The following is a 22,982-nucleotide window of genomic DNA, read 5'->3' on the forward strand; positions in this document are numbered from 1 at the left end:
ATCTGCAGGGGTTGTGAGAGAAATGAAAACATGAATTGAAGAATTCTGAATTGTATTTCATTTAATTTCCTGACACTTTGTGCAGCTTTTCTAACACTGTTCAGGGTTACAGTCTACCTTGCTATGGTGTGAATTTTAGCACTGCATGATATCTGATCCCAAAAACCCTGTCGGGCATCCACAGCAAATCATCAATGGATTAATAGATCTGGTTCCGCTCGTAAATCTCTGTGGGATTGGAAAGCGTCCGAGGACAGTCAGCCTGTAGTGGTGGGCTTAATGTTACAGGCAGTTTGGGGTTCCCATCGTTCAAGGCAGTGACATGGTAGTGAAAATGTGGCAGCATCTTATGTCAGCGTTTGATTGGCGAATGTCAGGAAAGCTGGATCAGTTTGCAGTGCTGAGAGCTGATGCATTGGTATCTGGATTCGTATCTGTGTATGCTTTGTATCAATACCTCAAATGCTTTTCCATAGTTCTCCACCTACCGTAACAAAACTTTATCCATCCCTGCAAAGACGGAAAAAAAGAGATGTGTTGTATAGACATGCCCTAATTCAGCAATGCCAGTACAACCCTTCAACCTTAGAGTAGTGCGGTAAGGCCTTACCATAGATCACAGTGGTTAACAGTTAGCTGTTCCTGCAGGTGTATGGGGAATGGCAGTAACTGCTTCCATTACTGGAGAGAATGGCCCAACTCCCACAGCCCCTTCCAGACACCACTGTCATTACCCATCCATTGTAAGGCCTGAGAGGGAGCTGTAAGTGCTTCAGACTTATGGCTCTGTTGGAGTGACTGGATGTTCTCCTCTGTCTCAGCACGGGATAAGGAGGGACGTCGGTATGGACGAATAGCCAGATAAAGTGATAGAGATGGAGAATGAGAATGAATCAAACTCTCTCTGATACCCCACCACCAATCCACAGCGTCCTCGTCGGTAAAGTGCAGGCTGGAGGATGGGGAGGGTTATTTGCTGCTATTTTTACAAGAAACGGGTTGATTTGTCTTAGGCCATTACCGTCTATTACATCTGCGAGTCTTGGGGAAAAGGTGGGAAGCGGCAGACGCTGGCATTCTGCCTAAAGAGAAATCAATGAAACAAATTAATCCTTCGCAGGCTGCGGTGACACAGTAATCCATCATTCAGGGGGCGCTTTTACACACTGAATCAGGGAGGCAAGGCAAAGAGGTGGCGGGACTGGGGGTGGGGTAGGTTGGGTTAGTGGGTGCGTGTGAGTGTGTGTGTGTGTGTTGGTCGGAGAGCGAGACGGAGGCTCTGGGGGACAGGGGCAGACATCGACGCTCTGGTAAGACTGGGGCAACAGTGGGTGGTGGCAGGGAATCAAGTGGCTCTGAGCCCTTCCTTTACATCCTTGAGCTGCCTGTGGACACACAGAGCAGCAGGAGGAGGAGAGGGACGTAAACACGATCGGCTGAACTGCACCATCGACATGGTCATGATTACACACATACGCCTACACATATTTTCCATGTCGCCTGTCGCTCGCTGCCTGCCTCCAAAGCCACCAAGATGATGGTGATGACGGTGATATTAGAGATTTATTATTTATTTACACTGGAGATGCAAGGAGCCAACTGGTCGCTGGTGCTATGACATAACTTGAATGTGAACAAATGGAGGGAGGAACTGTGTCATGAGGTGGAGGGAGAAAGAGGCAAATCAGTGAGGTACACATATATATTTAAAATATTGTTATTTTGTTTTTGCCATTCTAACTGCACTGTGATATTGTAGTGTTTCAGTTCAATTGCCAATCCTAGTGATACAATGTAAATCTGCATTGTACATCATTGTAGCTTCAGCTCTTGATGAAGGAATCCCCTCCCACAGACGTATTTGGAACCCACCGCCCCCCTGCCGAGGAAGACAGAACACCACCGACAACGTTAATATTCAAAGCAGAAAGCTGTACACAAGCACCCAGATTCTCCACAGTGATGCGCTAGTGCACGGCATAAGAGCTCAGATCTATCCCTGCAATTGAGTCATGTGATCAGCTGCCCTGTGAGGAAACAGTCCTGTCCAGGCCAAGATCCATGTGAAAGCAGCTGTACCCTCCAATGAATCACATAACAGTCGATTTCAAATTAAATCCAAATTAAAATGTGAGTGAAGAGGAAAAAAAACACATACGCACACATATCAAGATCAATTTTTTTTTTTTTATTGAGATTGTTTATGCGTTGCGCTGCCTTTTATAATGTTACATTGAAATATGAAAGCAAGTTCAAGAGCATTTACAAGTGTTACCATCCGGTGTCGTTGGTGTCCAGGCTCCTGTGTGTCACTGCTCCGCTGGCGTTCATCGTCAGTGACTGTGTGAGCATTTACAGCAGCGGCTGGTAGCTAGAAGCTCTGATTTGGGGTCTATGATCATTAAGAAGTCGTGGTGATTCAGTAAAATAAAAAAGAAAACGTTAAATCAGAAACATTATAGAGGGGCCACTTACCTTAACCAGCCTCCTGAAGAGGAATACCAATAGTCCCCTTTTTTCCCCCTAAAGACACAGGTGGCAGCATTCTGCGGAGCGGCGTGTTGGAAAATCTGAGAAGATAGTGGGGGGAGGAAAAAGGGAGGGAGAGTGTGGCGTAAGTGTGCTGGTAGGAGAGCAAGGGGGTGGGGGGGGCGGAGATTGGGCAGGGTGGTGCAGCAGAGAGGAGGAAGGGTAAAGGCGGCAAGAGTGGTCATAGAGGAGGGAGGGGGAAGAAGTGAAAGGAGGGGGAAATGTGGGGATATCGCAGCAGAGCGAATGGTGTGAAGGAGGCAGTGAGAAATGTTGCCGGAAATGCTGGAGCCAGCAACGTGTGTAGAAAAAAACACACACACACACACACTGCAACATTTCTCATCCTCGACATCACTGACAAGCTTTCCAAACACACAAAGTGTGCCTTCAAAGTGCAGGGTTGTAATATCCAAACCTCTAACGCAGCTTCTGTTTTGCTCATACTCTTTTGGTTTTCTCTCCATCTGCAAACAAGGCAGATGTTGGGGATATTACATTTAGCCCGTTCTGGTACTCTTCATTTGAAGGATGTGTGCTATAAGATTTCCACAGAAAATTCAATAAAACATGTTTGTGTGTAATGAGAACTTTCTCTGCCTCTCTCGCTCTCCGCGTCGTGGAGGAGACACACTAAGAGGAGTGAAGGGGTGAGGAATGACGGATATGAGGTGAGGGGCGGAGGAGGACAGAAGATTGCTGTGGAATGTTTGCGGTTCTGGACAGAACTCAACCATCTCATTTGTCAGGGCTTGACCCCAAGTGTGGGGTCAAAGGTCAAAGGGAACATCTGAAGGAAAGCTGACTGCTATCCCACACACACACACACACACACACGCATAGACAAGTACACACCAAACTCTGTGAGAGACTCTGTGAGTGCCTCTCCTTTGCTCTCCATCAAAAGGCTCACACATAATTCAAGCTGTGCACCACATCTGTACATATATCATCATTAATATCCTTCCTACAGCTATTTGTTCTATTAATACTGCGTGTTATGTTGATCTCTCTGAAAAGATCAGTTAACGTTTTCCCAAAAAGTATACGGCAGGCTATTTCTAAAAACAAATTATTGAGAAAGAATTAGTGTTCCCGTATGCTGGGACATTCTTGAGTAGAAAGGTTTGGGACACTACTTGATAAATAAGTGTATGTGTGTGTGTGGGGGGGGGGGGGGTCAAACCGTATCCCCAAATCATTCGGGGCTCAGATTGGTGTGAATGGGACGAGAAGGTCACTTGAAATCGCCTTCCCTTCCCGTTCCCCTTAATCAAACAGCACTCACCGTGTGTGGAGCCTTCCACCAGAACCAACGCGACCCGCTGTGTATCCCGGAGGCAACGTGGCTCGCGGCCTGCGAGGGAACATGACACAGAGTCCATTACAACAGGCCAAGGATAGCTGCTTCAAGTTTCAGACATGAGTCCCGGTCACCTGTGATGTCACATGATATTGAAGCCACACCTTTCCTACTTAAAAACTGCACATTTAGTTTTTTTCTTTTATAGAATATAACTGCAATGGAAGATTCCTCGCCACAGCCTGTGAGGAGTCAAATTCTTTTTGTGGTTTTAAATGAAGCCTAACTCCCTTTTTTTCTCTAAAAAAAGAGATGGATGGCACAGTGGCTGATATTTATGCCTTTTTAGATGGATCTTAAATCTTACACCTTTGTCATTCTTTGGCCAGAGACGTCAAACAGGTGCTATGAATAATTTATCTTAAGAATTGCACGTTGATAAGGTCACAATCTGCCGCGTCTGGACACTGAACATAGGCCACCGTCACTTCACTGTCTTTTTACACACATGTGCCCATTCATGCTAAAACCACATACACACCTTTCAAATGAAAATACACAAAGTTCCAATAGGAATATGTGCATGTTTGTGGGTGTGAGGGGCTTTTTTCCGTTTTCCGTCTCAAGACTGAGAATGATATATCAAAAAAAACATCTCTTCGCCCTATGTTAGTATTATCAAGAGAAAAAAGAGTGAAACTAACTTGATGCCACTGTAAATATCATTCATGACATGAAATATTTTCAAGCAAAATGAACAGATTTGTTGCGCACAAAACTTCCTCGGACCCATTTTTTTCTGTTTTCTCTTTACTGATGTAAACAAGGCGATGTGCTCAGTCACTCTTAGCATACTGATGGTTCAGCTACAATGCATTTTCAATTTAGCCCTTGCTGTGTGTTGTTTTTTTGGGGGGGATGGAGCAAAAATAACGCAGTGCTGATGCGATGCCGCTCATTTACTGTAGTTACAAACCAAAAGTTTAACAAGCAAACAAGTTAAACCGAAAGAGGCAGAAACTGATCCAGTGTCAATAATCATTTCCAGGCATCAGAACCAACAGTGTAAACAAAGTCTTTCATCAGAAGCGAATAAATCTATTCCTCAAATCATCTTTCCACATATAGTGCTTTATGGGAATGTCTAGGGTAAACTATTTTAAACTGAATTGATTTTACAGTACGACAGAAACAAAATATTCTCTCAACTGCAATATTTTCTTTTTTTTTGTCTCCCCCTTTGAAAGCACACAGGGATTTACCCTTCTCTTGACTCCCCCTCTTTCTCCCCCTGCCCTGCCTCTCTCTCTCTCCCTCTCTTTCTCTCTCTCTCTCACTAACAATGGCAATAATTCTTAAAAAAATGTTTTGCACTCTTCAGTGTCGGAGGGTAATCTCACTCCTTTGTCGCTGAGCTACATTTCTACTGTGTGTTGTCGGATAATGTGAGAATGGGATGAAAGGTAATCTGCGTGCAGAATTCTTAAAGCTCCCTTATCCTTGTTGAATTTCTCAAGAATTCCACCTTTGCCCTCTGGTTTCCCTGAAATAAATTACTTTAAGGGCGTGATGCCTTCACATAAACCCTTTTGGGTTTCGTTTTTTCTTCTTCTATTGCCTACATTAAACGCGGTCAAACGGGTATTATGTCGTCTTATTTTAATTCACTTTACTCCGTTATGTCGCTCCCTGGACACGTTGCACGTCCCTTGGTAGCGAGAAGAAGAAAACCACAGTATAACGTGGGTGTGTTGTGTTGATCATTTATGGTAATACAAACAGGTTGTTTTATACATAACCACTGGCCACTGAGCGGGCCACCCCCCCCTCCCCCCCTGTCAGTTAATGTTGTGTTCTGCTTGGTTTGCTGTGTGTGTTTCGGTTTAGCTGCTGATTGATAAACGCTGGGCTTCCCTTCACAGTGGGTCCGTTAGAAGGAGCTACACGCGCTGCTGAAAAGCTGTTTCCCTTCATCTAGCTTCTGGTACTTAAAGTTTGTTTTTTTACTACAGAATTACAGGGTTTGCACCGTGAAACCACGAAGGTTTGGGTGCTAATGGATTTATAATCTCCGTTTCTAGGACCATCCGCAGTAATTAGCACATGGGCTCTAAAGAACTGATGGTTAGTGAGCAATAAAGCCATTGCATATAGCTTAGACTGACAGTCCCTCCAACTTTTACTCCAACCAGAAGCCTAATTTGGAAAGTCATTGCAGTTATTGTCCCTCAATTATAGTCCGGGATGCTCAAATCCTCGAAAGAGACTTTCAATCACTACGTCTAAAACTGAAGTATCTCAAATCCCTGGAGAGGCGAGGCCATGTTAAAAAATAATGAGAGAATAGACAATGATATCTCCATACAAACGAGCATGATTCACACTGTGGGGTAATGTACTGTAATATTGCAGTTAAACCCAAGTCCATGGAGGGCAAAAATATAACTTATATCAATAGTTGTAAAAACTTACAATAATAATTAAATAATATAGAAATGAACACGGTAATTTTAATAGGAATGAAGTTGTGTACCATATGTTTTGTTGTTATATAAACCCATCCTGTTTTGGGGGAGACACTTTTCAGTTATCACTAATAATTAATAACCAAGACATTTTGTGAAAGTCCTGTTGCCGTTTAAATGCCTCGGTGGCCTGTATAAACTCAACAATATTTCCATTATTTCTCACGAACGGCCTTTCCATTAAGGGCGATTAGAGAATGTCTATTGAAAGTTGCTGATCCAAAAAAAAAAAAAAAGCCAGCGGATAAAAGGCGATTTCAAGTGACCTTCTCGTCCCATTCACACCAATCTGAGCCCCGAATAATTTGGGGATAAGGTTTGACCCCCCCCCCCCCCCTCACTATACACCCCCCAACCCCCCTCCCGACCCCCCCCCCCCCCCCCCTCTCTCTGTTCACACACTCACACCCCTCTCTCCACCTTCCTACTTCCTAGACACAGGCGAGATGAGCTCACATTTTCAGATAGTAGTACATGGTTACTGTGTACCAAGAAGCCCTAAACTAAAACGATAACTAAACCTAATTTCCTCTAAGCATATCGTTAAAGCCGAGGGTCTAAACGCACGCATCGTCCACGCTGTGACACTATGTTCTGTTGCTTTAATCCCAGGAGTAAAAGCACTTTGCACTTGTGGGTACAGCTCTAGCTCACGTGGTTTGGAAATATATGAAACGATATAAAATATTCCACAAATTCCCATTATTCACTAAATTGCAATGCTAGTGTCAAATGTGTTTACTTTAGCATTCATCGAGCTATCTTGGGTGAAGTGAACTTCTTAAAACAGTCCAATAACTGTAAAATCCTTTTTGGAGGTTCGAAGCTGCCACTCGTTCTCTCTATTATTCCAACAGCCAGGACAATAACATAAATATGTGTAACGAGCCCCGAGGTGCCCATCACTTTGATGGTTTTATATTTTGCATGAAAACGTCGCAGGGATCAGCATCAGCTGGACGTGTCCGGCCAACCCGAAGTCCTCAAACGCAACACGGCTGTGCCACACACAAGGAGGCGTTTTGAGCAGATGAAGAAACTAATTTACCTCTAAGCCGATATAATATGTCTTTGATAATATGACGTGCTTGTAATGTGCTGACAAACGATCAACAACAAACAGACCACCGGGCATTGCAGAGTCCCGAAATTCGTTTGCACCATTTTAAATGCTCTAAAGCGGGTCCGTGTAGTCAAGTTTAGTTTTATTGGGGAGAGCTGGCACTCATGACCTCAGTGTTTTCCCAAATCAATGTGCTGCTTGATGGTTTCAGCACTATAGGAACTTTACAACGTCCTCCTCGTTTTGTGTAAAAAGAGCATCAGTTATTGATGTCCACAGATTTGGCAAAACTGGTATGTGTTCTATATCCCATAAATGTTTCAATAATCATACAAAAAACAGTTTCATTATCATCTGTAGATTAGGGTCTGTAGATTATTCATTTTGGATGTGAATGCAAAAAAGTCAGATAGAATTAGAATATTCCAAGAACACTAATTATCTGCTGGAAAGCAAAGCACTGGATTACAGTAAGACGGCTACTAATGCGCGAATGCATCCATTACCTGCAAGATATGTTTAATAATTATGTAATTCTCAACACGTTTTCAATAATTTAATAGACGGATTATGCATAATCAATTGTTGTCCAAATAAGAAAAAAATAGAATACATGGAGTTGTGGAAATTAAAAAATATGTTACTTTGCTCAAGTAAAATTGTGAATTTGCACGAAATGTATCCACACTTCTACAATATTAAGTTAAACGTATTATGTGAGGATATTTTACGAAGACGATTGGCGTGCAGTTTTTCTGAATAAATTAACATGGCTAAAATCGCTTCATCATTTATTTTAGATCCGTTTCCATTCAAATCTCTTAACATCAATAATGCTTCTTTACAAATACCAGTGTCTTCGTACGCTTCTTCGCGGCAGACTTTTCTACAGAACAACGTGCTCTTACCCGTTCACAAGCTTTTTGTTTTTGGCGCAAAACAGTTCTTTTGTGCACTTTGAAAACAGCGTAAAGGATGAGCAACGAATGTTCACCTTGACCCCCCCCCCCTCCCCGCCACCTTTTAATCTGCTGACACTATCGTTGGAACAAACAGCCCCTATATCGATCTTCTCATTATGTGTTGAAACAACAAATAGACTTGCAGGTGAGGTGCACGAGACGTGCACACACGAAAGAGGAAGAAGAAGAAGAAAAAAAGACGCTCCCACGTCCAGCGGTACAACCTCGTGCCTCGAGTGACTACGATCTGATGTGCAAATCACCGAGGGCAGCGGGAATAACGGGGGGGGAACGAGTCGCATAAGCGCTGGCGATGCGCAGCGGAGATACGACTCTGCGCTATTTCAAAGTTGAAGCTCTGACTAACTAACCCCGCGACACGGTTTAAAGTTAACGGTCCGGCGGCGTGACGCACGTCATTTTAGCCCTTGCGTTCGGAGCCGGGCGCGTGCGAACTAGCAGAAGTGGGGAATTAATAATGTAGTCGCCTTACCGTAGGCTGCTTTTACGCAGGTAGAAAGCTGCTCCTCGCTTACCGCCCTCGCCGGTGCTTCTTCTTTTAATGTCCGCCTGTCCACTTTGTCCTTTTCTTTTCTTTAGCCGTCTCCCAGCTTTGTACTGGTGCCCCTAGCCTGCTCCCATTCGCTGTGCCTCTCATTCTACTCTCCTCGAGCGGAGCCCCCATTTCCAATCTGCGGAGTTAAATCTTAATGATACACTTACTGGAGAGAAAAAAAAAATCTTTGTCCGATTTAATGTTATTGGTTTCACCTTTTCACGGAGCTGGAGATGTGGCCGGGGAGTTTTAGTGGAGTGTCCGAGACAGGGACGAGCGAGAGAGCTCTTGAATACTTAAAAAACAACCCATCCCTCCTATGCGTTTTGAAAGGGGGCACTTGCATATTTAGGCTCTCTTATAGCTGCTAATATCTTAGCTCGGTTGAAGCTTGTTTAAAACCACTTGGTTTATTTGTACGACATAATAGGTTTGCATTAGGTAAAGATTAGTCTTTTATAGTATAGTGTATTACCATGTTTTTGGTAACGATTAACGCACATCCATTTAACTTCATCTAAATCACATCAAATCAAACACCTTGTACATTTTGGGGACTAACAATATTTCTTTAAAAAAAACTACTTTATTCATTGTTGTCCTTTGAAGGTTTTATGTATGTCATAGGACCATAACATCAAAGGGATGCTCTTTAGAGAAAGTAAAAGAAAAGAAGGGGAAATAGTACACAAAACGTTTTTTATTTTATTTCTCAAATCAATTTTTATGTTTTAAAAATTCATGTTTGATGACTCGTGCATGCATTAATGTATATGGTTGTAATTGTACAATGTACGCTAGATGGCAGCGCGATCCAGACATTTTTGAGTTCGAGGTATTAAGCCTGCAGAAACCCTCATACAAAAAAGCCGGAATCCCCATGTAAATTCCATGCAACTTCACATGATTTTGAATTACTGTCATTATTAAGACATAATATGACACCAGCTCAGTGATTGTGAAGACTACAGGACCTCAGTAATTATTGAATATTGCTTATTACTCGGTCTAATTTTAGAGATTTTCGGCCGCCGGCACAACATGCCGTTTGTATAACACATTGTCTTTTCTGCATTATTCTCCCTATTGGCATTTTGTTAACCTTCAGATCTAGTTTTAAATACATTAAGTTTTAATCAGCGAGACTGTGTCGGTTATGGACCAGGGTGTACCGCAATGCGCATGCCAAAGAGGCAACAACGTGTGGGCATTTCAATTCGCTTCAAAATAATACCGACACCCGTAATTTTATAATAAAGATACGAGTCTAAGACAGACTGATTTGAAACTTCGGGGAATTTCTGTGCCATAGTCCCCTTTTCGCCGTTGCGCCTAGTTTTTGGACTATTTGTCGCGCGTAAAAGCTTTGTCCCCTTTTGCCTTTAGCCCGCTTTTTCTGCTATTCTATTCAGGGTTTCTTCCTCTTTTTGGTGACAATAGACGGCCCATACTAATCAGGTTTCAAAGTAAATAGCAGCGCGGGGCGAGCTCAATGTAAATTGTGCCTGTCAAAGCCCCCCAGCCCCTCCAGCCGTAGATTGCAACACTGCAAAAAATATCCAAGCCCAGACATTAGTCTGTTCAGAATTGAGTGGGGAAATCTTGAATTTACCAAAAGAGGAGACTTGATCTTCCATCAGGAGAAGATGCTCCCACTTGCGCCATGCAATGCTAATCAAGCCGTCAATGTAAATGTTATTACATCGATTGTTCATTTACGAAGGGGATATCCTTGTGTACTTGGCTTTAATTTCATATCGGCACCTGTAAAATGAAACGGAAAGCGACTGGAAACAAGCGGATGCATGTAATCGGCACTTGGTTATTTTGTACTGTGTTTTATAAGAAATATAACATTTCAAGATTTGAACACGGGACCGGATGACTTATCGAGACGGACATTTTTTGCAGTGAACGAACGGAGGGGGACTCTAACCAATAGCGAGAAAGAGAGGGCTTGGCTATAACCTTAGCCTCCCATTTTCTCTCTCTCCCTATCTCCCCCCTCTCCTCCTATCCTCCTCCTCTATGCAGGGCTCTGGCCAGTCAGTCGCCTTTGATTATCAGTCTCCAGCAGCCCCTCTCTTGGCTCCTTGACATGAGCACCATATAAGGCGCAGCGATCTCCATAGAAACGTGTCAGTTTCAATAGTAGTGTCAAAGTTCACTATATACAGACATTCGCGCAGATCCCTCGTTTCGGAAACATTGCTCGGCTGGTCCTCCCGTTTAAGCGCATTCATTTTTGGGTCTCTCCTTCTTCTTGCATATTCTATTAGTTGTTGCTGTTGGTCTTCTTTTTTTAAATCTTTTCTCTTCGTATCTCCATTCCTCCTGCTGGAGAGAGGTGAAACTATACATGGGCACTTCATTCGGCGACGCGGTTTTCTTTTGCTGCTGGCTGCGATGATGAGGCTTATTTAAGAATATAGATGTGAAAATCCGGCTCTTCAGTTTTTTTTTCCTCCACTCCTAAACGACGAAGACGGGAGTGTAAAGGAGCAAAGGGAAGAAAGGAGAAAGGAATTTATCTCCGCAGCACTTTGGATCGCGTGTCTTTCCAGAAAAAGGTTTTTTTTTTCTTCTTCTCGTTCCTGCGTCCGTGTGAATCGCTCCTGCCTTCTCTTTGTGGCTATTTTGTATCAAACTGCAATTGGTTGCGACTGGACTCTGGTTTTCACAAGATTAGGGATTCCTGAATGGCTGACTGCGATTTACCTTGGAACTGGCCTCCCGATACTTGCAAATCCTGATCGGGTGCCTTTTCAATCCCCTGTATTTTGATTGTATTGATCGCGTTCTGCTCTCATTCTTACCCCCCGTATGAGATCGCGTGCTTCGATTTGACTTTGCACTGCCCGGTCTTTTGAGATCTCGTTTTGTGATCTTTTTTTTTTCTCCCCTCAACGTTCCGTAAACACCGGCGATCATTTCGCTTTACAGCACTTTCCGGGGCCGAGATATGGCAATGGTAGTTAGCGTCTGGAGAGATCCGCAGGAAGACGTGGCCGGAGGACCTCCGAGCGGTCCCAACCCAGCAGCGCAGCCGGCGAGGGAGCAGCAGCAGACGGCGTCAGCGGCTCCGCACACTCCGCAGACCCCGAGCCAGCCGGGACCCCCGTCCACACCGGGGACCGCCGGGGACAAGGGGAGTCAAAATTCTGGACAGAGTCAGCAGCATATTGAATGTGTGGTTTGCGGAGACAAATCGAGCGGCAAACACTACGGCCAGTTCACCTGCGAGGGATGCAAAAGTTTCTTCAAGAGGAGTGTACGGAGGAACTTAACGTACTCGTGTCGTGCCAATAGGAACTGTCCGATCGACCAGCACCACCGAAATCAGTGCCAATACTGCCGGCTGAAGAAATGTTTAAAAGTGGGAATGCGGCGGGAAGGTGAATATATTTTTAAAGCCAATCATTGTTGCGCCTCCTAGTAGCAGACGAACGGGGCTGCCATGTTGCATTAAGGTCAAAGGCGTGTGGCTTAGCATACTGCAGTCTCGATCCATGTTTTTCACGGGATGTTTGCATGAATGGTCGAGCTTTCTGGCCATGTAAGACAGGCAGAGGACAGCGCGAGTCACCGCAGTTCAGCTGGTGAACAAAGCGGCTCGTCTAGCTGATCCTTTGATTTATCTTTTTCTTGCAGTGTAAATTGTATTATTACGAAACAGAGGCGTTCAGTCCAATGGGCTCCTTTTTTACGTATATTCTTTTGGTCAGAAGAGGGGTTATGTGTGTATGTGTGTATGTCCTACTGTCTCTCTCTCTCTCTCTCTTTTCTCTCTCTCTCTCTCCCTCTCTCTCTCCCTGTGTGTGTGTGTGGGTGTGTACGTGGTTGTATACAGTGGGGAAGACTAATAGTCCATTTTATAAGTAAATGCAGGTTACTAATTTATAGTTGTACAGACGGGTTTGTTGGGTGTGTGTGTGTGTGTGTGTACATGTAAAATGCACACACTACACACCCACGTCTCGCTCTAGCTCTTTATGCTGACTAGACAGCTCAGACACACTGAATAATGCCGCTTAAGTTGTTCATGGCTCATTGTTTTGCCTGGTGCATTACAGGACGTTTAACTTTACTTATCTATCTCAAGTGTTTCATTCCAATTCATGCAAACATCCTTTTTTTCTATATGGACTATTTGTGAAAGAAAGTCCAATCTATATGCCCCGTAACATTAATATTGTATTTTTAATAATAAACAATAGCTGAAAACCTTTTATTTCTAGCCGACCTTTTGGTGTGGGTAAAATGTAGAAATGTGAATGAATTAAACTGTAATTATCATTCATATTTCTAAAATGTGTCGCCACAATGAATTACTGTTAGTTAAAACAAAACCCCACGTAAATAAAATGGTAAAGTAATACAAGTAGGCTGCTGCGTGCACTATACAATTACGCTACTAAATGCCCATTATACAATTGTCAAATGCACTTTTGTATTACAGAAAGTGTGTGTTTACTGCATAAATGTGATTGTATTTTCATTTCGAATACAATCCATGTAGCGTCCAACCTTAAATATGAGTTTGCAGATTGAGGGACACAGCACATCTGTTTTGATGAGATGTTTATGCCGCTGGCAAAATATTTTAATCTTAACAAAACGCCGTTTAGTAGTCAAAATGTTTTTGAAAAGCGTGCTGAATTTAGATTTGAGGGCATGGCGTTTGACAAAAAGGGAAACACTATAGCGGTAGCCTCCTATGCGGCTTTACTACACATGAACAATGTTTATCAGTCCTTGGATGCACATTTCCTCTTTTTTCTCTTTCTTTTTGTTAGCGGTTCAGCGAGGACGAATGCCTCCAACTCAACCCAACCCAGGCCAGTACGCGCTGACGAACGGGGACCCTCTGAATGGCCACTGCTATCTGTCCGGATACATCTCGTTATTGCTGCGGGCCGAGCCTTACCCAACGTCCCGGTACGGGAGCCAGTGCATGCAGCCCAACAATATCATGGGCATCGAGAACATCTGCGAGCTGGCGGCTCGTTTGCTCTTCAGCGCCGTGGAGTGGGCGAGAAACATCCCTTTCTTTCCCGACCTGCAGATCACCGACCAGGTGTCCCTTCTCAGGCTGACGTGGAGCGAGTTGTTTGTACTTAACGCAGCCCAGTGCTCCATGCCTCTGCATGTGGCCCCTCTGCTCGCCGCAGCGGGCCTCCACGCCTCCCCGATGTCTGCCGACCGCGTCGTGGCTTTCATGGATCACATCCGGATCTTCCAGGAACAAGTGGAGAAGCTTAAGACCCTGCACGTAGACTCGGCAGAGTACAGCTGCCTCAAGGCCATCGTGCTTTTCACATCAGGTGGGTGTCCGACATTTCACACGGGGGGGACACGTTTCGAATCAGACGAGGCCTAGTTGCAGTGATGTCACCGGGGGGGACCGGGAGCGAGGCTCGCAGGGCGAAAACGCGGCGGCGTCGCGCACACGTCTGTCAAGTATAGTCTGGTCACAAATCGGAGTTTACGAGATGTTTGCGTTGACGATGGCATAGCTTTAAACAGCTTGCCGCATATCCACTTGCAACGCATTCTCGTGTCAGTGATAGCATACTGCGTGTAAACAAATCCAGACTGAGTCGAATCGTGTTTTTTACTCTAACATCCAGTTAAATGCACGTGATTGACAACCTCAACCATGTAAATGTTGTCATAATTTTTGAGTTTAAACGTTTTTGAACACGTCTAAGCCAACAGCGACGCTGCGTAGGTTCGCGTCCATACATTTCTTGGAACAGGTGTCAAATAATCGAGCGTAAAGATGAAATAGTCTATCGCAGAATGATATATGACAGCCGATGCATTTATGAGTGTTAGTGCATGCCTTTATGCTTGTTTCGCGTGCACAAACACATGTCTTCGGGGCAGGAAATAATCCTTTGCAGACTGAGATCTAAAAAGCTGATGGAAGTTGAAGTATATCGCTGCTGTAGCAGCGCTGCCGTATTGATTGTTAATAGATCCATGTTAAGTTATTCCGGATAGGGTATTTTGTTCCAAACGTTTTCAAAAGTAACCCACGTTGTTAATCGGTCAGTTGATAGCGTACTGGGACAAGACATTGAAGTTCTCATTTAGTCACGTTGCATAATGTGGCTGCTATTTTGGAGTTAGTTGTTTATGCGTTGGGGCCACTAGGTCAGGTTATGTGAAGGGGACATTAGGGGATTGGACAGTTTGACCAGAAACTACTTTAAAAAGTTCAGACTTCATTGTCTCAAATTTGATATTAAAAAATCTGTCTCATGGTTTTATATAACCTATAATTGGACACGTTCCTGATCAAATATTCAGTTTTACTGTAGTTGTCAGATTTGGAGAAACATTGGAACTGTTACCACTTGTAATATCCCTAGAAAGCGTCATAACTCAAGTTTATTTCCTGTTTCCCCAATTATTGTTTATTATTTACCTAACAGCAAACAAGCATGCATTATATTTATTGTTTAATTATTTATATATATATATAATTAATACATAATCCATCACAATATTTAAAAATTAAATGAAGTGTGTACAATGTAAAAATGAGCTGAATGGTGAAGATCTTAATTATCTAAACTATTGAGGGCTCACCAAATTTATAGGAAGTAATATATGATAGTCCAGGCTACGACAACATCTTTAATTTAAATTGACTAATTTACTATAGTGACATTACCATGTAAGATTTCCTTCAATTACAGAACTTTCTACTTTTCCCCCAATTTTTTAGTTTCATTTTTTTTTTAAATATGGCAGCTTTGACAAAAAACATTTAAATCCGTACTTATCTCAGTGGCCTAAAGTAATGTGACATTCTTCTTAATGCACTTTACCACGTGCCATATTCTCCTATTGCCCTGTCTTTCAGTAATTCAAGATAAACGTCAGAAACAACCTCCACATTTTCCAGATAATTTAAAGATAATTTCTCGTGTTGGCTGTAACAATTCATCTGGTAAATGGTCAAGACCAGCAGACCTGTCTGCATATATAATATAGTGTCCAGGCTGTACTATTTTACTACAGGTCAGGTCTGTTTCATTTTCTTAGCATAGAAATAGTCGTTTGTTAATCTCGAGGCTTTCTGCTCCCATCTCAGTATCCTGGGGTAGTGGGATGCAGGTTGCAGGCAGACGTAATGGAGAACCATGGGGTGTCTTTGACCAGCTTTCTCTTGACGCATGCATTGAAAGGCAGCTTCAAACGCCCTATTTCGTAGCATTGCAACAATTAACCACCATCAGTGGCTATTTTACCTTACATTTCTAAATGTAATCAATTTGCCCCTTATTGATTGCTGTAGATATAAAAAAATGGACACTCAGCGTAAATCCAAGGGGATTTACATACATGGGGCTTTGACCGGCTGGAATAAGGTCACAGTAAATCACCCCAAGATCCCAGCGTTGCCCCTGGGTTCATAAGGTTATTGTGTCTGGCCAAAGTGAGTTATAGCACTGATGAATCGCATATAGGCTTAAAAGCCTGGTGTTTAATGTATTAGTGCTTCAAAACTAAAGCTGTCTTCCGCGTGTAGCCCGTAAAAGAAAAAGCATGGCTCAATACAGAAGCTTTTCTGGACAGCCTATACCCTGCGAGGGAATATACCAGCGGTTATGTTGCTCTCGTTCTAAGCCATTAATAGATCACGCATGCTGGGGTTGTGTTAAAAATACCTATTTATGAAGCAGGACATCGTACGTTACACCGTGTATAATTACGCGTGGCTGCACGGGGATCCACACAGCACCAGTGTGCACCAAAACACACGCTGAGCCTGCGTACTGCGCACACGCTCCTTTTCTGATATTTGATGTCGCTTCTGCGCGACTGTGGACTTCTCCTCCTCTAATAAATGTGATCGCTTCAAGCGGCCTGTCCTATAGGCTTCCATTGGAAAAACAGGGCAAAAGTGGTCTATGGAGAGAAGCGTGGAGAAATGACTTAACAGCGTATTGCAGAGTAATTAGGTCACATTGCATCCGGTGTAATTTCAGATTCATCAGTGCCGTTCATGTTTCCTTATACATGAATCCCCAGAGTTCAGACATCAAGAGCATCGGCCTTTAGGCCTGTACCCTATCGCCTTTGCCCCACTGCCCCGCCAAGTCTTCCTGTACTCGACAACAACTGTGCTTTCATGACATTTAACTCTATATTGCTGCTGATTGTTGTTAGAGGCAGAGGTACCCTCCACTGAATTGTGCATCCCTCGCTCCACCAGCAGACCCTTCTGCACGGCAGTCCCACTCGCTCAGCGTTATCTAGCATATTTGGGCAGTGTGTTTGTTCATTCCACTTTCAGACATACGTAGGCCGATGTTGAATGATAACAGGGTGCTTCTGCAGGAATTCAAATTGGGCATTGTGCGTCATGTCACAGGGAGGCTGATGCAAACAAACCAACCATGTGCTTTTGTGTTTATATTTCAAATTAAAGGTTCACTATTTAACAATATTTCGTTGTTAGCCTGGTGACCGTCTGATATGTTTTAATAACAAAATAAAATAATATTTTATTATGCCAATATGTTTTCACTTGTTGCACGACCTGTTGGAGTTTACCAAACAAATAAAATGCGACTGAGACTTTTCCATAACATGTTTTACGTTGGTGTTTCAGAGACATTGTGAGACTAACCGCATTGGTTCTTGTTGTGTTCCTCAGACGCTTGCGGCCTGTCGGACGCTGCTCACATCGAGAGCTTGCAGGAGAAATCTCAGTGCGCCCTGGAGGAGTACGTGAGGAGCCAGTACCCGAACCAGCCCAGCCGCTTTGGAAAGCTCCTGCTGCGGCTGCCCTCTCTGCGCACCGTCTCATCATCGGTAATCGAGCAGCTGTTCTTCGTCCGCTTGGTAGGTAAAACTCCTATTGAAACCCTCATCAGGGATATGCTATTATCCGGGAGCAGCTTCAACTGGCCTTACATGTCCATCCAATGATCCTAATATGAAAGTGGGAGAAAGAGAGGAAAAAAGGACCAAAATGCAGCACCCCTCACCCCATCCTCCTCCAAGAAGACTATATATAGGACCTTTTATGAGAAAATTGGAAGACATTACTTTTTATCTGTCTTCTGGGACTGAGATGGAATACATTATGTACAGAAAAATATTGGAACTGGACTTTACACCTGTATAAATCCACCTTCATCGTCAAGAACAATACTCTTCATTTTGTAAAATACTAGTCTTTATTTTCCTTTTTTTGTAAAAAATACAAATAAAATGAAAAACATCATATGCGCAGTAAGAAAAAAAGACTTAGCGGGAAAATAATGTTTCCAAGCAATTATAAGAATTGTCCTGTGTCTATGTACCTCTCTGTTTTGTATTTTTTCTGGTTCTAAACCAGGGTTTCTGTGATTCTATACTAATAATTTTTTGATATAACCTTTTGCTTCTTATAATGAGTGCGATATATGTTGTCGAAGCTATGTTCTCCAAGAATTAAAATTGAAGTGAGAATTTAAAAACAGAAAAATAAAGAAATTTAGACGAATGAGAAACAGTCTAATCGCTATGACAATATCACCACTGATGGTTGAACTTTTTTCCCAATTGATACGATGGACCTGCAACAGCAGCAAACTGACCTCCAGGACATTTTAACTGTGAGGACGTCTGGGGCGCCATTCCCCGGACCATGAATGCGTGTGGAGTCGATCATCAGTCAAAGGAGAGACATGAAAATCAAAAGCACTTTTAATATATCATTTCAAATACATTTTGTTTGTTTCGTCTTGAATATTTTCATTGTTTCTTGAATTTTATTGATTGTTGCCTTCAATTTGCTTACTCCATGATGCAGCTTTTTGCAGAAGGGTCGGTTGATGAAGTTGTGTGATGGTGACTGTACTATTAAAAAAGAAATAGGCAACAATGTCTCATTCTCAAGCATTTTCCTGGAAGTAAACATCAACATTCTCGGTCATGTTATATATCCCCAGAAGGAATCTGCTCTGCACGCTCCCAAACGAGCAGCCCACAGTCACCGAGTCACTGTTCTGCATTACCTCATGCTGAAAAAATGCACTTCTGAATACAATGTTTGCCTCTCTCTCTATTACATCTACGCCACCAGAGGTGAAACGCGGGATTTAGCGTGGTAATGAAACAATGGGTGCATCATTTACATTTTATCAGACTCACGGAGACAACTGACAGTGCAAACACAACGAAGGGACAGCTCTCTGCCAGCCTGTGAGCGTATTAATGTTTCATTATTTCCCAGACTGTAAGGAAAGCCAGCGCACCACACAGAGCCACCTCTATCCCGCCTCATGTGGCTTAATCAAGGTGATTCCTCCCTAACCAAACCGTATCCCCTTCTTCCGCGTTCTTAAAAACTCTGCCTTGATAGTGCATACCTCAATATTGACGTGGGCGTCATTTGGCACAGGGGTAAGGCCCCGCTGCAAAGCTGCTGTGATATGCGTGATCAATCTGGAAAATGTATTTTACAGCATGTAAGCCAGTCGATAGGAACACCGAGGGTGATGCATTGTGTGGGAATAGAGGGGAGGACGGAGAGGGAGGGAGAGCAAGAACGAGAGAGAGAGAGAGAGCCCGTGGAGCCAGTGCAGAGACAAATGAGGGGAAACGTGCGAGATGGTTGGCACGTGTGTGTGTGTGTGCGTGTGCGTGCGTGCGTGCAAGGGAAAGGAGAAAGAAAGAAAGATGTGGCCTTGGTTTGCCTGATACATTCAGAATGTAATGAGTAACATCGATAAGTCCTCAACGTGTTAGATGGGCTACATGGAGTGTCGGTCCTTGCTTTGGTCTGTCTCTCTAATCCACAAATGACACAGGAAGCCCAGTCATGGACCTGGATAGCCTCACTGTCACTTCAGCGCTACACTTACACGTAAAGGGGTAAAATGTGATATATTGGATGGCGTTAAGACGAAAGAGGGGTGTTGACAATTATCACGTGTACCTGCTATTCCCCCTTCTTCACCATCAGTCGTGTCGCTTGTGTGCCACATTGCGCACATCTTCATCTACTGACTGGCAGCGATGAGGGAACGCAGGACGGGAGCTGAACTGCATGTAGCCCGTTGCAAAGTCACAATTTGATACCGCCATATTTGTTATCTGCCTTATAGGATTGGGGGAGGGGTATTTGTACCCGAGGGTTATTTGTATATATTGCATGTCTCGTTCAAAGGCTAACATATTAAGTCATTCATTAGTTCTAACTCGTGCTGGAATTATAGACTATAGGTTGTTCTTTAGTTTGTCCTCAAATGCTCTCTCACAGGGATCCATTCTCATGTTTAATGTCTATTCAGGCATTAGATTCCAATCGACCTGTCTGTACCACTGAGTCGGACGCCTCCGCCACTACAAACATGCATGTTATATATCCCGTCAGCATGGATCGTTGTTTCCATATTATTACTTTGGTTCTCCCAGAGATTTAGGTCAGGTGGAAGCTGCACAGTAATGACTTAAATGGAGCCTGTCCTTTCTGATTGATGCCGGAGGAAGACCGTGCTGAATTGAACCCAACCGTATACACGCATATCCAAACCCTTAAAACCCAGCCTTTAAAGGGATCATTACTGGAGCACTGCAATTGTTTATCTTGTCCGTCTTTAACTCGGGTGTTTGCAGAATAACCCAGAGGATCGTTTCCCGGACGACGAGGAAAGCGACATGTGCGAATAGACGCTCGTTGTTCGTAGAGAATGAACATGGCTTCACAAAGGCTATCCCCCAAAAACAGTCCAGCTCGTGTTTTGTTTTATGTGTCTCTGGACTTAATTGTCTGTTTGGTTATCAAAAGCAGCTTTCAGCTGGTTGCCTCCACATAATGTGTTCTAAATCCTTGATCCACTTGCTGGTTATACAAGTGTACCACATACTATACAAATCAATAGTTCAAAAACAGACGAGTGTGTTGCTAATTAACGTTTCGGTGAAGGCAGTATAAGCCAAGCACACCAGGACTGTTAAAATGGGGTATTTTCTATGTATTTAGGCTGCAAACCACTCCTGATTCTTTGACAGAAGCTCAAATTATGCAACACCTCAAATGTCACAGTTACATTGATCATGGACACGTGCCACAAAAGTGCAACGTGCATTAAGAGGGAGGTAAATGCATTGTCGTTGGAGTATAGCTGCGCTGGGGTAAGAGAGATGGATATGAGGCACACTATGGGCCCCAATTGTGTCTCTGTAATTTCGGAAACTCCTGTTACCAAAGTGTTACCACCAAATGAGTTAAATAACCATTTACCTTTGTCAAGTTTCATTCATCAAACCACAAGTGGAAGACTCCTAACACGGGGGGCTATTTGTTAGCTTTACACAAGCAGCTGGGTGCGATTTCACGTTTGAGATATCCGTCTGAAAGCAAAACATTTATTATCCTAAGTTGTCAGCGATCCTATTTCTCAACAAAAAAACCCCTCAATGCTAGCCAGTGGTTTGATGCAGCTGTGGGAACGTCGTATTGTCGTCACACGTCGCTTCATTTCACTAGCTTTCCTGGTCACATTTGACAAATACTGCTGTTTGAGACAATAACAATTTCCAAATAGCGGCTCCGTGTATGAATGGGGGGCCCTATGAAGTATGACACGGCTTATTCCTCATATTGTCTTGTGCGTAGAAAACGATGACAACACACGACGAAACGTGGTCCACCGTGTCTGCCACGCATCTCACTCATAAGAGCTTGCAAAATGGCTGGGAACGGCGCAGTGATGACAAATGGCCAAAATGAAATGGATTCCCGTGAGATGTTTGCTCTATAACCCAGCTAACAGCCCAACGCTCTTGTTGCATTGACTGTACACAGTCGACGGGGGAAAAGACATATTCTATGATTACAACGTGCTGTTCTGAGCTCTGTCTGTGAACCTCATAGGCAACCTTTAAGCCATGGATCAAATCCAGCCCTACGGGGTATAAAATATCCCAAGTTGTGAATGTAACATAAGGGGACGCCTCCAGGGGACGTCTCCACGCGCTTGTGTGTGTGTGTGTGCGCGCGCACGGAAGTTCGTCATGATTGTCTAAACTGTGTGTTGGCAATGGTAGGGGTTTTATATATGCGTGTGGGGTATTTCTGTATGTATGCGGGGGCTTTCGTTTGCATGTCCGTGCGTAAAACGCCTGTATACTAGTGTGTACACGTGTATGCGCGCGCTACTGGTCGAGAGAGCGAGAGATTGAGCGAGAGAGAGAGGTGGTTGTGAGAAGAAAAAAACCCGGATTGCTGTGTAAGCGGATCCCTTTGTGTTGATTTAGGAAGACGTTTGCTGTATATAACGTTCAAGGCTGATAATATCATTGCCTAGCCGGATAAATAAAGCATTGGCCAAAACCATCGGGTCAGCTATCGATCCGCTTTTTCTCCCTGAGAGGGAGAGAGTGTGTTTGCGTGTGCTTGTGTGTGTGCCTGCGGAGGGCGACAGGAGGAGGGGTTCAGGAGAGAAAAAAAGGGAGAAAACGAGAGAGAAAGGGAGAGAGACCTTACTCATTAGCATTCCACAGCCATGGACTAAACGCTGACAACTAACAGAGATATCCAGCTCTACACCATTGCATGCATTTTGCCCCCTTTGTCTTCTTCTCCTGGCCCTTCATTTCCAGCGGACAGATCGCTCGTCACAGCCAACACATTTTTATTTGTGCCTTCTCTGCCCATTTGCACGAATGGACCCCGTGCACTAGAGGAAGAAAAAAAACGTCCAGTAAAGCCCAGGAAAAAAGTGATGTTGTAAAAGCAGTGCAAAAGTGACAGCGCTAAGCACACTTGCATTACTTGGAAGAGAGACGCAATTGTGGGGGCCTCAACGGTTATTATTTAGATAAATAAGGACAATAACAATTACACCATGCATCGCAATTATGGAACGAAAATCTTAATGATCTTATTTCCAGTTCAATTGTATAATCGTTATTTTACCACTTAGTTTGGGATGGGAAGGGTTCTAATGTCTCTTTGTGAAATATAGTTTACTATTGAAACGTTTGTCCTCTATTATACATTATACTCTATTACAACATAAGAATAAACAAA

At 43.5% G+C, this 22,982-nt stretch overlaps 1 protein-coding gene and 1 long non-coding RNA gene across 3 annotated transcripts; one reads left to right on the forward strand and one right to left on the reverse strand.

The window, feature by feature from the left end:
- Positions 1–2,171: 2,171 nt before the first annotated feature.
- Positions 2,172–9,285, reverse strand: LOC119224504 (uncharacterized). 2 transcript variants are annotated; one of them, XR_005121050.2, is made up of 5 exons: positions 9,154–9,285; positions 8,876–9,074; positions 3,818–3,886; positions 2,476–2,570; positions 2,172–2,392 (listed from the first exon to the last, which is right to left on the reverse strand). It is a non-coding gene; the product is annotated as an uncharacterized LOC119224504 (long non-coding RNA). The 2 variants fall into 2 exon arrangements; XR_005121049.2 differs by having other exon boundaries at positions 8,876–9,267.
- A 1,662-nt stretch (positions 9,286–10,947) lies between these two features.
- nr2f1a (nuclear receptor subfamily 2, group F, member 1a) lies at positions 10,948–18,829 on the forward strand. Its single transcript, XM_037481504.2, has 3 exons — positions 10,948–12,333; positions 13,735–14,262; positions 17,613–18,829. The coding sequence occupies exons 1-3, from the start codon at positions 11,901–11,903 to the stop codon at positions 17,885–17,887; spliced, it is 1,236 nt and encodes a 411-aa protein (XP_037337401.1). The 5' UTR covers positions 10,948–11,900; the 3' UTR covers positions 17,888–18,829.
- Positions 18,830–22,982: the final 4,153 nt, after the last annotated feature.

Source organism: Pungitius pungitius, chromosome 5 (genome assembly GCF_949316345.1).
Source record: "Pungitius pungitius chromosome 5, fPunPun2.1, whole genome shotgun sequence".
Lineage (NCBI taxonomy): Eukaryota > Metazoa > Chordata > Actinopteri > Perciformes > Gasterosteidae > Pungitius > Pungitius pungitius.

Bases quoted from the DNA above. Each gene is read 5' to 3' on its own strand.
- nr2f1a (XM_037481504.2), top strand. From the start codon at position 11,901: ATGGCAATGGTAGTTAGCGTCTGGAGAGATCCGCAGGAAGACGTGGCC. The intron at 12,334-13,734 runs GTGAATATATTT...TCTTTTTGTTAG, and splicing joins AGTGGGAATGCGGCGGGAAG to CGGTTCAGCGAGGACGAATG. The intron at 14,263-17,612 runs GTGGGTGTCCGA...TGTGTTCCTCAG, and splicing joins CATCGTGCTTTTCACATCAG to ACGCTTGCGGCCTGTCGGAC.